Raw genomic sequence first — 17834 nt, forward strand, 5'->3', positions numbered from 1 at the left:
CCAAACAAAGTCCCCAGGCATTCTGCATGTGTCCACCATATCCACACTATTGGCCTGGGTCAACATATCAGCAGATAAAGATAGTCCAGGTCAATAGCCTGGGTCAACATATCAGGAGATAAAGATAGTCCAGGTCAATAGCCTGGGTCAACATATCAGAAGATAAAGATAGTCCAGGTCAATAGCCTGGGTCAACATATCAGGAGATAAAGATAGTCCAGGTCAATAGCCTGGGTCAACGTATCAGGAGATAAAGATAGTCCAGGTCAATAGCCTGGGTCAACGTATCAGGAGATAAAGATAGTCCAGGTCAATAGCCTGGGTCAACATATCAGAAGATAAAGATAGTCCAGGTCAATAGCCTGGGTCAACATATCAGAAGATAAAGATACTCCAGGTCAATAGCCTGGGTCAACATATCAGAAGATAAAGATAGTCCAGGTCAATAGCCTGGGTCAACGTATCAGGAGATAAAGATAGTCCAGGTCAATAGCCTGGGTCAACATATCAGAAGATAAAGATAGTCCAGGTCAATAGCCTGGGTCAACGTATCAGGAGATAAAGATAGTCCAGGTCAATAGCCTGGGTCAACGTATCAGGAGATAAAGATAGTCCAGGTCAATAGCCTGGGTCAACATATCAGGAGATAAAGATAGTCCAGGTCAATAGCCTGGGTCAACATATCAGGAGATAAAGATAGTCCAGGTCAATAGCCTGGGTCAACGTATCAGGAGATAAAGATAGTCCAGGTCAATAGCCTGGGTCAACGTATCAGGAGATAAAGATAGTCCAGGTCAATAGCCTGGGTCAACATATCAGAAGATAAAGATAGTCCAGGTCAATAGCCTGGGTCAACATATCAGAAGATAAAGATAGTCCAGGTCAATAGCCTGGGTCAACATATCAGGAGATAAAGATAGTCCAGGTCAATAGCCTGGGTCAACGTATCAGGAGATAAAGATAGTCCAGGTCAATAGCCTGGGTCAACATATCAGGAGATAAAGATAGTCCAGGCCAACACATAATACATGATGCATGTATACAGAAACATCTGCATTAAGTGACTGGACAGTCGTCAGCTAATGTGCCTCGAACAGATTAGCATTTTAGCGACTGACCACACTAGTCGCTCTGGAGCGAAGTTTCCTTCCCCCTCCCCCAACCATAGTCAGATAGTGGGGAAAAAGGCAAAACTGACCCAAGATCAGCATCTAGAGCAACTTTACCCTAGACTGTGACCGGACCACAGTCTCCACTGTATTTTTACACAGACGGCTAGCTATCACATCTCCCTGTGTGTAACACTAGCCCCTGCATGCAGGATTAAGATGAAAGAAACAATGGTTCTCCATTACAGTACACCACATGGAATCTGCATATCAGGAAGTAGAGCACCAACAGGGAGCACTTTATTTTACAGTAGGTGATGTTTCCACTGGTACTTACCTGGTATTTAATAGGAAACAGTGTGGCAACAATGGATAGTTTCTAGTATTTAATAGGAAATGTTGTGGCAACAATGGATACGTTCTGGTACTTACCTCAAAGAACTCAACACGAACCATCTCGGCACCAATGACCATATATATGGTCATATTAGCTCAATACTGTGTCACGTTGGATGGGCAATGCAATCCTGAGTAAATAGGGGTTCAATGGTTGGCATTTCCTGGGTAGAGTGCACTGCTATGTTTACATTCAGGCTACATTAACTAATGTCAACAAATGTTGATTGAAGTCTTGACCTGGTATTGGTATTGTTCGCTAATTACTGTAATGTAATGACAGCTAGCCAAAAACGTATCCATAGAGAACAGGTTTAGGTGGGGGAAATGGGGAAGGGTTAATAACAGTATGTTTTTCTTTCTTAAAAGGATAGTTCACTCAAAAAACGGTATTTTTGTATTTTGTTCATTAGTCCACTGTAAATACAACCCCGGGAAATGTTTCATGTCAGCAGTCAAGTTAAGGCACTTTCAGTACAGAGCATAAACTGTGATGATGCGTTTTGCAGGTTTTCAGTGACCTAACCCTTTAATCAAGTAAAGCTGGGTAGTGGGGCAGGCTCATCTGCCACAGCTTCCGGAGAAGGGAGATATTAGCAGCAGGCATGCATAGCTCTTTGGGTGCTTGATGATCCCCCCTACCCAGCCCCAGGCCAACAGAAAGAGCAGCGATGAGTTAATCCTGGTACACAGCCAAAGAAACTCTAGCTACAGCCTGCAAAATGTGCAGGTAGATATACCACTGAAGAAGAAAGAATCAACACTGTAGATATTTATGGTAAAGGTCAATGTGTAGGCATATGGCCGTATGAGCACACTATAAACTGGTATGCTATTCATTAATACTAATTTTGAGATGCGTAGACACAATATCCTCAAGTACTTTACAACAGGCTTTTAATCTCCTCATAGGTCAACAGTGCTGTCATCGATTAACATCCATTTAATTTCAGTGCTTTTAACTACAGATGTATGATCTTAATTTGAGCCAGTTTGCTACAGCAAGAACATAATCCTGCAGCAACAGTAATGTAATAATGTGAATTATTATCTGGATTATAATTAATGGACATTTTTTGTGGGGGTTGAAACATAAGTGGAATTTAGAAGCATTAGAAGCCATTTTAACCCTCGAATACACTACAAGTTTGCATTTCCTGCAACAAAAGTTATCAAATTAAGAGCCTACATCTGTAGCACTCAGACTCACCAGCATAACAGTCAGACTAAATAACCACTGATTTCAGAGCAGAAATAGTGACATTTTCCCTTTCTGAATGGGAACATTTAAAAGCCAAACTGAGGGTAAGTGGCATTTCGTCAAATCTATTCAGATATGTTCCTGGAATGAACCATGGCAAGTTGAACAAAGGGGCTTACGGCTCTTTCTCTCAAAGCAACCTTAGTCCCCACAACTTTGGTCCCTCTCTAGACTATGAATCCTGTCACCACAAGCCTCTCTGAATACAACCTCTACGGCCCAGTTCACTTGATGTAGTCACTATGCAGCAAAGTCAAAGGTCAAATAGAGGGTGCTTATATTTTTCCTGTTTCACACATGTACAAGTGTGCAACCTGTGTAGTGTGAAAAAGAAATGTATTTTTTGCATAACCCATTCCCCCTGAGACATCCTTGGAGAGTAGGGTCACGGACAGGGATCAGCCATTACTGCCGGCGACCATGGAGCAATTAGGGTTAAAGTGCTCTGTTCCAATACCTGCATCATCTAGACAGCATCCCAAATGGCACCCCATTCCCTAGAAAAGTGCACTACGTTTGACCAGAGCCCCATGTGCCCTGGTCAAAAGTAGTACACTATATAGGTAGGGTTCTAATAGGGTTCCATTAGGGCCGCAGCCCTGGAGTGTATCAGGGTCGGGATCATACCAGTATCACTATATTCCTGAGTATCGTGGCAAGGAAACAAAACACAGAGAGGATTTAACTTCTTTAGGAAAACAGCCCTACTGTTGGAAACAAACACCATTATGTTGTCATCTAGAATCACATTTATTTTCCAAGCTATAGGACACAATATGTTACATACAGCAGGTCTGTTTCATGTTAGCAAAATATTGCGATACTGGTATCGTCCCGGCCCTAGGAACAACATAGTCTCTCATGACAGACTATACATCGAGTAGTAGGCTAGAACACGTAAGATTTGGGTCTGGGATCCGAGATGACCAGTAACACAACACTGGTGTTAGTATTCCTAGAGGGTCTGGGGGGTCTCTGTACAGAGAGCCACACTGAGATAAAGCCACTCCAGTGAATGCCAGACCCAGTGAAGTACCCAAAAGACAGACAATGCCAATCATTATTGGTGTATTCATCATCAAGACGTCTTATACGCAAAGAGACCTCATAAACCTTTACAGATGCACCATCGAGAGCATCCTGTTGGGCTGTTTCACCGCCTGGTACGGCAACTGTACCGCCCGCAACCGCAGTATATAGTGGTCTATGATATACCTTACTGTATCCTTCTACAGTATATAGTAGTCTATGATGTACCCTACTATATCCTTCTACAATATATAGTAGTCTATGATATACCTTACTGTATCCTTCTACAGGATATAGTAGTCTATGATGTACCTTACTGTATCCTCTCCTTACAGTATATAGTAGTCTATGATGTACCTTACTGTATCCTTCCCTTACAGTATATAGTAGTCTATGCTGAGCTGGGGAATATAGATCCATGCTATATACGTTACTGTATCCTTCTACAGTATATAGTAGTCTGATGTACCCTACTGTATCCTTCCCTTACAGTATATAATAGTCAATGCTGAGCTGGGGAATATAGATCCATGCTATATACCTTACTGTATCCTTCCCTTACAGGATATAGTAGTCTATGATGTACCTTACTGTATCCTTCCCTTACAGTATATAGTAATCTATGATGTACCCTACTGTATCCTTCCTTTACAGTATATAGTAGTCAATGCTGAGCTGGGGAATATAGATCCATGCTATGTACCTTACTGTATCCTTCTACAGTATTTAAGGGAAAGGGGCTACCTAGTCAGTTGTCCAACTGAATGTATCTTTGGCATTTAACCCCTCAATCAGAGAGGTGCGGGGGGCTGCCTTAATCGACATCCACGTCTTCGGCGCCCGGGGCACAGTGGGTTAACTGCCTTGCCCAGGGGCAGAATTACATATTTTTTATCTTGTCAGCTCAGGGATTCGATCCAGCAACCTTTCAGTTACTGGCCCAACGCTCTAACCACTAGGCTACCTATAGTTGTCTATGATGAGCTGGGGAATATAGATCCATGCTATGCTTCAGCGCACATGGCTGAAGCATAGCTGTTTGACTCGGTTTTACTTGCATTCATTCTATCCCCACCGGACAGGTTTAAGCCGCACACACAGTATTCTAGCATAACAAAACACAGGTTCTAAAAGGAAGGGCAGATCTTTCAGATGGAGAAGCATGGGAGGGACCAAAATAAGGATCCTAATGCTACATCTCCACTGTCAAAGTTGCATCTCTCTGTTAGCTCCTAATGCTGCAACTCTCTGTTAGCTCCTAATGCTACATCTCTCTGTTAGCTCCAAATGCTACCTCTCTCTGTTAGCTCCAAATGCTACCTCTCTCTGTTAGCTCCAAATGCTACCTCTCTCTGTTAGCTCCTAAAGTTATATCTCATTGTTAGCTCCTAATGTTACATCTCTCTGTTAGCTCCTAATGCTGCAACTCTCTGTTAGCTCCTAATGCTACATCTCTCTGTTAGCTCCAAATGCTACCTCTCTCTGTTAGCTCCTGAAGTTATATCTCATTGTTAGCTCCTAATGTTACATCTCTCTGTTAGCGCCTAATGCTGCAACTCTGTGTTAGCTCCTAATGCTACATCTCTCTGTTAGCTCCTAATGCTACATCTCTCTGTTAGCTCCTAATGTTACATCTCCCTGCTAGCTCCTAATGTTGCATCTCGCTGTGAGCTCCTAGTGTTGCACCTCTCTGTTAGCTCCTAATGCAACATCTCTCTGTTAGCGCCTAATGCTGCATCTCTCTGTTAGCTCCTAATGCTACATCTCTCTGTTAGCTCCTAATGCTGCATCTCTCTGTTAGCGCCTAATGTTGCATATCTCTGTTAGCTCCTAATGTTGCATATCTCTGTTAGCTCCTAATGCTGCATCTCTCTGCTAGCTCCTAATGCTACATCACTGCCAAAGCTGCATATATCCGTTAGCAGCTGCTAAGCTACAGAGACACGACCATCTTAATATGACTCGGCCGTACTTGCCTTCCGCCGTCGTGGCGACGTAAGGAGAACGCCAACCAAGGTCAATTGGAGACAAAGGTCCTTACCAGTGAACTGAAACCGCTCTCTCTCTCTCTCTCTCTCTACATATATACTTACAAGTCTCCCCACCAGCTGTGCTTTCCCAACCTACAGACATCCAGTGCGAGCCCAGGCCCAGAGACCCCCAGATCGTCCATCCGGTTCTCCTGATTTCCAACTGGCCCTGCAAAAACACTGAGCTCCCCAGACACCGCCTCCCGTTGGTGGAGGGCCAGGCAGGAAGTAGGAAAGGGCTGCGATTGGTTCAGACGGGTGTCCCCGTCCATGTTAACCCCGGGTGACAGGCGTAATCCCTGAGGCTGAGCCTAAATCCGGGTTGTCCCCACCTGCTCCCTCCCTCCCTCCCTCCTCCTCCTCCTCTCCTGCTGTCCATCTACCTGGCCAGGGTGAGAGAGGAGATAGAGACAGTTAAAGAGAGAGTGTCTGGAAAGCAGATTTGTATTGCCATGAGAGTCAACATGGTGGGTCCGAGTCTATTTTAGTGTAACAGTGCCAGGGCAGGGAGAAAGGCCTTGCTTAGTAGGCTGTCCATGTACAGACTGTCTTAGCTGCAGCACAGCAGGCAGCTCCCTACAGCCAGGCAGAGACTGAGGCAGACAGTGCATGAACAAGCTCAGCATTTAGCTGTCCCTTATCTGCAGAGGGAATCTAGCCTCATACAATGTGTTTTTGGCATTATTGCTGTCTATAGACTATCTAAGCTTTGATGACCCAGGTCTGTACTATTCAGAATAAATATCAGTTTTGTGAGGTCATGAGAAAAACATATGCCGACAACATGCAAGTTGGAGGACATTCAACCGGTCAAGAGAAGCTGAAATGGAATGCATCACACAACACTGTTTGAGACCAAAACAGCATCCTTGCCCTCACAATACAACACTGTTTGAGACCAATACAGCATCATTTCCCTCACAATAAAACACTGTTTGAGACTAGAGGTCGACTGATTAAATCGGAATAGCCGATTAATTAGGGCCGATTTCAAGTTTTCATAACAATCGGAAATCGGTATTTTTGGACACCGATTTGGCCGAGTTGTTTTTTGTTGTTGTTTTTTTACACCTTTATTTAACTAGGCAAGTCAGTTAAGAACACATTCTTATTTTCAATGACGACCTAGGAACGGTGGGTTAACTGCCTTGTTCAGGGACAGAACAACAGATTTTTACCTTGTCAGCTTGGGGATTCAATCTTGCAACCTAACGGTTAACTAGTCCAACGCTCTAACCACCTGCTTTACATTGCACTCCACGAGGAGCCTGCCTGTTACGTGAATGCCGTAAGAAGCCACAGTAAGTTGCTAGCTAGCATTAAACTTATCTTATAAAAAACAATCAATCAATCATAATCACTAGTTAACTACACATGGTTGATGATATTACTAGTTTATCTAGCCTGTCCTGCGTTGCATGTAATCGCTTAGGTACACGTTGCTCCACCGTGTACCTAACCATAAACATCAATGCCTTTCTTAAAATCAATACACAGAAGTATATATTTTTAAACCTGCATATTTAGCTAAAAGAAATCCAAGTTAGCAGGCAATATTAACCAGGTGAAATTGTGTCACTTCTCTTGCGTTCATTGCACGCAGAGTCAGGGTATATGCAGCAGTTTGGGCTGCCTGGCTCGTTGCGAACTAATTTGCCAGAATTGTACGTAATTATGACATAACATTGAAGGTTGTGCAATGTAAAAGCAATATTTACACTTAGGGATGCCACCCGTTAGATAAAATACGGAACGGTTCCGTATTTCTAAACGTGATAGTTTCCGGATTCGACCATATTAATGACCTAAGGCTCCTATTTCTGTGTGTTATTATGTTATAATTAAGTCTATGATTTGATAGAGCAGTCTGACTGAGCGATGGTAGGCAGCAGCTGGCTCGTAAGCATTCATTCAAACAGCACGTTCGTGCGTTTTGCCAGCAGCTCTTCGCAATGCTTCAAGCATTGCGCTGTTTATGACTTCAAGCCTATCAACTCCCGAGATTAGGCTGGTGTAACCCATGTGAAATGGCTAGCTAGTTAGCGGGGTGCGCGCTAATAGCATTTCAAACGTCACTTGCTCTGCATGGGTAACACTGCTTTGATGGTGGCTGTTGTCGATGTGTTCCTGGTTCGAGCCCAGGTAGGAGCGAGGAGAGGGACGGAAGCTATACTGTTACACTGGCAATACTAAAGTGCCTATAAGAACATCCAATAGTCAAAGGTATATGAAATACAAATGGTATAGAGAGAAATGGTCCTATAATTCCTATAATAACTACAACCTAAAACTTCTTACCTGGGAATATTGAAGACTCATGTTAAAAGGAACCACCAGCTTTCATATGTTCTCATGTTCTGAGCAAGGCACTTAAACGTTAGCTTTCTTACATGGCACATATTACACTTTTACTTTTTTCTCCAACACTTTCTTTTTGCATTTTTTTAACCAAATTGAACATGTTTCATTATTTATTTGAGGCTAAATTGATTTTATTGATGAATTATATTAAGTTAAAATAAGTGTTAATTCAGTATTGTTGTAATTGTCATTATTACAAAAAAATAAAAAAAATAAAATCGGCCGATTAATCGGTATCGGCTTTTTGGGTGCTCCAATAATTGGTATCGGGGTTGAAAAATCATAATCGGTCTACCTCTATTTGAGACCAATACAGCATCATTTCCCTCACAATATAAAGAGTCTACTTGAGGCAGTGGGGGTTACCATGGAAACCTGGACCAGGGTTTAACAGTTCCGAAGGTTTCAGAGTTTAACCTATCAGAACCATATTCTTCTCACAGAGAACGTTTGTTGTGGAACTAGGACAGGAATTCACATCCCCTCTTTTAAGTAAGTAGGAACACTTGGCATAATCTGAAGAGGGGAGGGACTTTATGGCCTTTTAAGCCCCAATCAGGAGTTTATGTTTCAGCCTGACGGCAGCCCCACCAGGGACAGACAATACACGAGCACAGCATTATAGTTTGAAGTTATAGACTATATCGCTTGTTTCCAAAGACAACAAAATGAAACACAAACAATGGAACAATGGTACCTTTAATGCAGGGTTCTGATATGATGAGACAGCTGTACGAAGGTCAAAAGGCATTTCTAAGTTATATTCTTTAAGAATCAACAGTTGAAATGGCCATTGAACAGCAGGAAATATTCCAAATTGTGAGACCTTAAGAAGACCACCATGATTATCTCTACTGATAGTCTGATGCCTCTGAATAAACGATATCCGAGAACACAATATGAGAGAGTTAAAGGCTGCGTCCCATTTAGTGCACTACTATGGCACTAAATAGAGAATAGGGTGCCATTTGAGATGCATCCAATGTGGTGTCATGATAAACTGAGGGTATAGTGACGTTGGACCAACAACAGACTGGTAAATGTCACGATGGCCGTCACACGTGTTCATCGCCTGTCTGTTCACCCTGAATGAAGGATACAGACCACCGGCATTGTTGCCTCCCAGCCTTTCATCCTTATTGGATTCTCTGCCCTTTGGGACGGCATTACCTGTGAAGCGCTCGGCCTACATTCTTATATTCAGAAGAGCAAACCAGCAACAACCACAACTGAGAAACTGACACTAGGAAAATAACACTGGATGTATTGGCTTAGAGTTAGCTAATAAAAATCATTTCTGTCATTTACCAGCCTACATCCCAGAGCTGTATAGAGGCCTAGGTACTAGCAATATCAATGCAACCATCTGCCTCTCATATACTCAAGGAAGGTTTTTTTTATTATTTTGGTTCTATCCCAGAATTATTTCCTTTTGTGCAATGACTGGTTACCCAGTTGTATAAGTCCCCCCAACCGCACCACTCAGGTCTCTTTGGAGAGAAGTGTTGCTTGTTCTGATAGAATGCAGACACATTTGATTTGAAGGTGCTCTAGAATGAGTAGAGAAAAATATTTATTTTTCTTTTTAGCTTCTGCTCCCCCTGGTGGTAGATAATGGAACATCCCAGAAGGAAAGTACTGTAGTGTGGAATGAACCATTATTGAGATTTGAAGGGTAAAAATCTTCCCAAACCACCTTAAAACACACCCATGCCTTGTCATATACAAGTCTCAAATTTTAAATAAAAACATCAGATCCTTTTGCTTAGAGCATTGGTTACCTCTTTGCTTCCCATGGTATCTGCTTCAACCATGAAGGTTGCATGGTGCCTGGCAGAGCCCATCAACCTCCAGAGGACACCGTGGTTCAGGAATATTGAGGTTAGTACAGAGGTTGAGAGATACCTGACCCTGGGTCTGTGCTTAGAGGGCAAAGTGTGCCTGGAAGAAGAAGGTGGTCTTACCATGGGTGTAGCTGAGCCCCGGGCTGAGGGAAGAGGGGCTGGCGAGGTGATCTCTGCTGGGGGTGTGGAGGCTCCCATCCTTCTCCTTCTCTCTGTCCTTCTCCCTCTCCTCCCTCTTCTCTCGCTCCTTCTCCTCCCTCTTCTCTCGCTCCTTCTCCTTCTCTCGCTCCTTCTCCTCCCTCTTCTCTCGCTCCTTCCCCTGGCTTCGCTGGCTCATCCTCCCTGGGGTCAATAGGATGGGGTCATCACTGGGAATTAAGGCAGCTGGAAGAGAGCAAAAGCGAGAAAGAGAGAGAGAGAGGGAGAGAGAAAAGGGAAAGAGAGTGAGAGGGGGAGAAAATGGAAAGAGAGAGAGGGAGGGAGAAAAGGGAAAGAGAGAGAGGGGGAGAAAAGGGAAAGAGAGAGGGAGGGAGAAAAGGGAAAGAGAGAGAGAGGAGGAGAAAAGGGAAAGAGAGAGAGGGGGGAGAAAAGGGAAAGAGAGGGAGGAGAAAAGGGAAAGAGAGAGAGGGGGGAGAAAGGGAAAGAGAGAGAGGGGGGAGAAAGGGAAAGAGAGAGAGGGGGGAGAAAGGGAAAGAGAGAGAGGGGGAGAAAAGGGAAAGAGAGAGGGAGGGAGAAAAGGGAAAGAGAGAGAGAGGAGGAGAAAAGGGAAAGAGAGAGGGAGGGAGAAAAGGGAAAGAGAGAGAGGGGGGGAGAAAAGGGAAAGAGAGAGAGAGGGGGGAGAAAAGGGAAAGAGAGAGAGAGGGGGGAGAAAAGGGAAAGAGAGAGAGAAGAGGAGAAAAGGGAAAGAGAGAGAGGGGGGAGAAAGGGAAAGAGAGAGAGAGGGGGGAGAAAAGGGAAAGAGAGAGAGGAGAAAGGGAAAGATAGAGAGGGGGGAGAAAGGGAAAGAGAGAGAGAGGAGGAGAAAAGGGAAAGAGAGAGAGGGGGGAGAAAAGGGAAAGAGAGAGAGGGGGGAGAAAAGGGAAAGAGAGAGAGAGAGAGAGGGGGGAGAAAAGGGAGAGAGAGAGAGAGATTCATTTTTATCTGCTGACCAACAGGCTGCGCAGCAGAGGTCACCGTGATGACTACACGGTGCCCTCTAGTGGCACGGCTGCAAAGACTCCATCTAACGAGGAGTAGGGTGAAGTTGCCCCGACAGTTGCATTTCCCCCACTAATTGTTAAGGTTAGGATTGGGGGAGGGGAAGCTGATCCTAGATCTGTACCTAGCGTAAACATCACCCTGCAGCGTTATAACATATTAAAGCAGAGAATATCTCAGTGTAGTAAGAACACTTCACTCTATGGCTAAGGGTTAACTAGATTTGGTTTAGTGTATGTGAAGCACACACAGCATATTTAATGAACAACATCCTAGGAAGAGAACACATTGTGCCTAGCAGCTCTCTTAAAGGGAAAATTCAATCAGAAACTATCTAGTAGCGCTCTTAAAAGGGAAAATGCACTCAGAAACGATCTAATAGCGCTCTTAAGTGGGAAATTCACTGAGATACTATCTAGAAGCACTCTTAACCTGTTATGGCTAGGGGGCAGTATTTTCACGGCTGGATAAAAAACGTACCCGATTTAATCTGGTTACTACTCCTGCCCAGTAACTAGAATATGCATATAATTATTGGCTTTGGATAGAAAACACTCCAAAGTTTCTAAAACTGTTTGAATTGTGTCTGTGAGTATAACAGAACTCAAATGGCAGGTCAAAACCTGAGAGATTCCTTTACAGGAAGTGGCCTGTCTGACCATTTCTTGAACTTCTTTGCCATCTCTATCTTTTACAAAGGAACTCTGCTCTAACGTGACACTTCCTACGTCTTCCATGGGCGCTCAGAGCCCGGGAAAAACCTGAATGTCGTCATCCCAGCCCCAGGCTGAAACACATTATCGCCTTTCTCAAGTGGCCGATCAAGGGACTGTGGGCTTAGGCGCGTGCCCTGGCCGCCCCCGTCTTTGTGATTTTTCCTCTGTTTGCCGAAAAGGAGATTCCCGGTCGGAATATTATCGCTTTTTTACGAGATAAATTGCATAAAAATTGATTTTAAACAGCGGTTGACATGCTTCAAAGTACGGTAATGGAATATTTAGAATTTTTTTGTCACGAATTGCGCCATGCGTGCGACCCTGATTTACCATTTCGGATAGTTTCTGGAACGCACGAACAAAACGCCGCTATTCGGATATAACGATGGATTATTTGGGACCAAACCAACATTTGTTATTGAAGTAGCAGTCCTGGGAGTGCATTCTGACGAAGACAACAAAGGTAATAACATTTTTGTTATAGTAAATCTGATTTTGGTGAAGGCTAAACTTGCCGGGTGTCTAAATAGCTAGCCCGTGATGGCTGGGCTATGTACTTAGAATATTGCAAAATGTGCTTTCACCAAAAAGCTATTTTAAAATCGGACATATCGAGTGCATAGAGGAGTTCTGTATCTATAATTCTTAAAATAATTGTTATGCTTTTTGTGAACGTTTATCGTGAGTAATTTAGTAAATTGTTAGTAAATTCCCCGGAAGTTTGCGGGGGGTATGCTAGTTCTGAACGTCACATGCTAATGTAAAAAGCTGTTTTTTGATATAAATATGAACTTGATTTAACAAAACATGCATGTATTGTATAACATAATGTCCTAGGTGTGTCATCTGATGAAGATCATCAAAGGTTAGTGCTGCATTTAGCTGTCTTCTGGGTTTTTGTGACATTATATGCTAGCTTGAAAAATGGGTGTCTGATTATTTCTGGCTGGGTAGTCTGCTGACATAATCTAATGTTTTGCTTTCGCTGTAAAGCCGGACAGTGTGGTTAGATAAAGGAGAGTCTTGTCTTTAAAATGCTGTGAAATAGTCATATGTTTGAAAAATTGAAGTTTTTGTATTTTTGAGGAATTTGTAATTCGCGCCACGCCCTATCATTGGATATTGGAGCAGGTGTTCCGCTAGCGGAACGTCTAGATGTAAGAGGTTAAAGGGAAAATCCACAAAATAAGGTTTCCAGTGAGTCTTAGTGCAGCAGTCTTGTGTTACAGTCCACCAGTCAATAAGGTTTCCAGTGAGTCTTAGTGCAGCAGTCTACTGTTACAGTCCACCAGTCAATAAGGTTTCCAGTGAGTCTTAGCCTCCAGTATTTATGCTGCAGTAGTTTATGTGTCGGGGGGCTAGGGTCAGTCTGTTATACCTGGAGTATTTCTCCTGTCTTATCCGGTGTCCTGTGTGAATTTAAGTATGCTCTCTCTAATTCTCTCTCTTTCTCTCGCTCTTTCTTTTGCTCTTTCTTTCTTTCTCTCTTTCGGAGGACCTGAGCCCTAGGACCATGCCTCAGGACTACCTGGCCTGATGACTCCTTGCTGTCCCCAGTCCACCTGGCCATGCTGCTGCTCCAGTTTCAACTGTTCTGCCTGCGGCTATGGAACCCTGACCTGTTCACCCGACGTGCTACCTGTCCCAGACCTGCTGTTTTCAACTCTCTAGAGACAGCAGGAGCAGTAGAGATACTCTGAATGATCGACTATGAAAAGCCAACTTACATTTACTCCTGGGGTGCTGACCTGTTGCACCCTCTACAACTACTGTGATTATTATTATTTGACCCTGCTGGTCATCTATGAACATTTGCACATCTTGGCCATGTTCTGTTATAATCTCCACCCGGCACAGCCAGAAGAGGACTGGTCACCCCTCATAGCCTGGTTCCTCTCTAGGTTTCTTCCTAGGTTCTGGCCTTTCTAGGGAGTTTTTCCTAGCCACCGTGCTTCTACACCTGCATTGCTTGCTGTTTGGGGTTTTAGGCTGGGTTTCTGTACAGCACTTTGAGATATCAGCTGATGTAAGAAGGGCTTTATAAATACATTTGATTTGATTTGAATCTTAGTGCAGCAGTCTACTGTTACAGTGCACCAGTCGGCAGGTAAGGGTGCTCTCGAGCAGCTAGATGTTCTTTACCATTCGGCCATCAGATTTGCCACCAATGCTCGTTACAGAACACATCACCTCACTCTCTACTCCTCTGTAAACTGCTTATCTCTGTATACCCGTCACAATGCCATCCCTAGGAAACTCAACGCCAGCCCTAGGAAAGTCAACGCCTTCACTAAGAAAGTCAACGCCATCACAAAGAAAGTCAACGCCTTCCCAAAGAAAGTCAACGCCTTCCCAAAGAAAGTCAACGCCATCCCTAAGAAAGTCAACGCCTTCCCAAAGAAAGTCAACGCCTTCCCAAAGAAAGTCAACGCCTTCACTAAGAAAGTCAACGCCTTCACTAAGAAAGTCAACGCCTTCACTAAGAAAGTCAACGCCTTCCCAAAGAAAGTCAACGCCATCACTAAGAAAGTCAACGCCTTCACTAACAAAGTCAACGCCTTCACTAAGAAAGTCAACGCCTTCCCAAAGAAAGTCAACGCCTTCCCAAAGAAAGTCAACGCCTTCCCAAAGAAAGTCAACGCCTTCCCAAAGAAAGTCAACGCCTTCCCAAAGAAAGTCAACGCCTTCCCAAAGAAAGTCAACGCCTTCCCAAAGAAAGTCAACGCCTTCACTAAGAAAGTCAACGCCTTCACTAAGAAAGTCAACGCCATCCCTAAGAAAGTCAACGCCTTCCCAAAGAAAGTCAACGCCTTCCCAAAGAAAGTCAACGCCTTCCCAAAGAAAGTCAACGCCTTCACTAAGAAAGTCAACGCCTTCACTAAGAAAGTCAACGCCTTCACTAAGAAAGTCAACGCCTTCACTAAGAAAGTCAACGCCTTCCCAAAGAAAGTCAACGCCATCACTAAGAAAGTCAACGCCTTCACTAACAAAGTCAACGCCTTCACTAAGAAAGTCAACGCCTTCCCAAAGAAAGTCAACGCCATCACTAAGAAAGTCAACGCCTTCACTAAGAAAGTCAACGCCTTCACTAAGAAAGTCAACGCCTTCCCAAAGAAAGTCAACGCCATCCCTAAGAAAGTCAACGCCACCCCTAAGAAAGTCAACGCCTTCACTAAGAAAGTCAACGCCACCCCTAAGAAAGTCAACGCCTTCCCTAAGAAAGTCAACGCCTTCCCTAAGAAAGTCAACGCCTTCCCAAAGAAAGTCAACGCCTTCCCAAAGAAAGTCAACGCCTTCACTAAGAAAGTCAACACCTTCACTAAGAAAGTCAACGCCTTCACTAACAAAGTCAACGCCTTCCCAAAGAAAGTCAACGCCTTCACTAAGAAAGTCAACGCCATCACTAAGAAAGTCAACGCCTTCCCAAAGAAAGTCAACGCCTTCACTAAGAAAGTCAACGCCTTCACTAAGAAAGTCAACGCCATCCCTAAGAAAGTCAACGCCACCCCTAAGAAAGTCAACGCCACCCCTAAGAAAGTCAACGCCTTCACTAAGAAAGTCAACGCCTTCACTAAGAAAGTCAACGCCTTCACTAAGAAAGTCAACGCCTTCACTAAGAAAGTCAACGCCTTCACTAAGAAAGTCAACGCCATCACTAAGAAAGTCAACGCCTTCACTAAGAAAGTCAACGCCTTCCCAAAGAAAGTCAACGCCTTCCCAAAGAAAGTCAACGCCTTCACTAAGAAAGTCAACGCCTTCACTAAGAAAGTCAACGCCTTCACTAAGAAAGTCAACGCCTTCACTAAGAAAGTCAACGCCTTCCCAAAGAAAGTCAACGCCTTCACTAAGAAAGTCAACGCCTTTCCAAAGAAAGTCAACGCCTTCACTAAGAAAGTCAATGCCTTCCCAAAGAAAGTCAACGCCTTCACTAAGAAAGTCAACGCCTTCACTAAGAAAGTCAACGCCTTCACTAAGAAAGTCAACGCCACCCCTAAGAAAGTCAACGCCACCCCTAAGAAAGTCAACGCCACCCCTAAGAAAGTCAACGCCTTCACTAAGAAAGTCAACGCCTTCACTAAGAAAGTCAACGCCATCACTAAGAGAGTCAACGCCATCACTAAGAAAGTCAACGCCATCACTAAGAAAGTCAACGCCTTCACTAAGAAAGTCAACACCTTCACTAAGAAAGTCAACGCCTTCACTAAGAAAGTCAACGCCTTCACTAAGAAAGTCAACGCCTTCACTAAGAAAGTCAACGCCTTCACTAAGAAAGTCAACGCTTTCACTAAGAAAGTCAACGCCTTCACTAAGAAAGTCAACGCCTTCACTAAGAAAGTCAACGCCATCACTAAGAAAGTCAACGCCTCACTAAGACTAAGAAAGTCAACGCCATCACTAAGAAAGTCAACGCCATCACCAGGAAACTCAAAGACATACGGGACACAGCCAGCCGAAGGCCTAGATAGTGAACTCAACAACTGCAAGTGACATTTCAGTAAGTCAGTGACTATTGGAAATATTGTGGCTCACCAAAACAGGGCACTGTAGAACCATAAAGCTAGTGTGAAACTAGATCAGCACTGTCCAGCCATACATGATGAACAATATCAAAGTTACAGACAACTTTCACCCACTCCAAACCTTTGGCCTACCCAGAGAAATCCTTTCCTATAACTTGGAATTCATGACATTCGTTTAAGGTAAACACAAAATACTGGCTACTGTAACACAACCTTCAAATGCATCCCTGTCCTATTGAGGTGTTGAGTTGGAGGACATGAGCCTGTTTCCCCGTGAGCCCTCTCACCCCTGCCACACCCCTCCTCTCCCGCCCCATCACCCTTTCCTGTCCCTTCCAAAGGTCAGTGGCTTACCTGATGTGGTGGGGTGCTCTCTGATCTCTGCATGGAGCTGGTATGGGGAAGGGTGGGGACAGGCAGACAGATGGGGGAGAGAGAGAGAGAGAGAGACATGGGTGAGAAAGCGAGAGATGGGGAGAGAGATGGGTGAGAGAGAGATGGGGAGAGAAAGAGATGAGGAGCGAGAGAGAGAGAGATGGAGAGAGAGAGAGAGAGAGAGAGAGAGAGATGGGGAGAGCGAGATGGGGAGAGCGAGAGAGAGATGGGGAGAGCGAGATGGGGAGAGCGAGAGAGAGATGGGGAGAGCGAGAGAGAGATGGGGAGAGCGAGAGAGAGATGGGGAGAGCGAGAGAGAGATGGGGAGAGCGAGAGAGAGATGGGGAGAGCGAGAGAGATGGGGAGAGAGAGAGATGGGGAGAGAGAGAGATGGGGAGAGAGAGCGAGAGAGAGAGATGGGGAGAGAGAGTGAGAGAGAGAGATGGGGAGAGAGAGTGAGAGAGAGAGATGGGGAGAGAGAGAGAGAGAGAGATATGGGGAGAGAGAGAGAGAGAGAGAGAAAGATGGGGAGAGAGAGAGAGAGAGATGGGGAGAGAGAGCGAGAGAAAGAGAGAGAGAGAGGGCAGAAAGAGGGGGAAAGAGGAGGGGGGGTAGGGAGTCCATCCAGGTAGTCAAGTGGTCAAGGTGACCAGAGTGATGTTGGTCAGTTTGTGTGCAGCAGTGGTGGTGGTGGTGAAGGACACAGCAGCAGAAACAGAGGATGATGAAAAAGAAGAAGACAAAAGACAAAAAAGGAGAACAGACGTTAGTAAAAAAAATAAAGACCACAACACCATACTGACAACAGACCACAACACCCTACTGACAACACCATACTGACAACAGACCACAACACCATACTGACAACAGACCACAACACCATATTGACAACACCATACTGACAACAGACCACAACACCATACTGACAACAGACCACAACACCATACTGACAACACCATACTGACAACACCATACTGGCAACACCATACTGACAAC

General features: G+C 44.4%; 1 protein-coding gene across 4 annotated transcripts in view; it reads right to left on the minus strand.

Moving 5' to 3' along the window:
* LOC106609746 (oxysterol binding protein-like 8) overlaps positions 1-17834 on the minus strand; it is a 249880-nt gene that overhangs the window by 116577 nt on the left and 115469 nt on the right. For 3 of the 4 annotated variants that reach the window (XM_045700096.1, XM_045700097.1, XM_045700099.1), the window contains 2 exons: positions 16818-16854; positions 10151-10414 (listed from right to left, as the gene is read on the minus strand). In XM_045700096.1, coding sequence (XP_045556052.1) covers positions 10151-10414; positions 16818-16854 — 301 coding nt within the window. The remainder of the gene's footprint in view (positions 1-10150; positions 10415-16817; positions 16855-17834) is intronic. The other variant, XM_045700098.1, reaches the window with a different exon arrangement.

This window comes from Salmo salar, chromosome ssa17 (assembly GCF_905237065.1).
Source record: "Salmo salar chromosome ssa17, Ssal_v3.1, whole genome shotgun sequence".
Taxonomy (NCBI): Eukaryota; Metazoa; Chordata; class Actinopteri; order Salmoniformes; family Salmonidae; genus Salmo; species Salmo salar.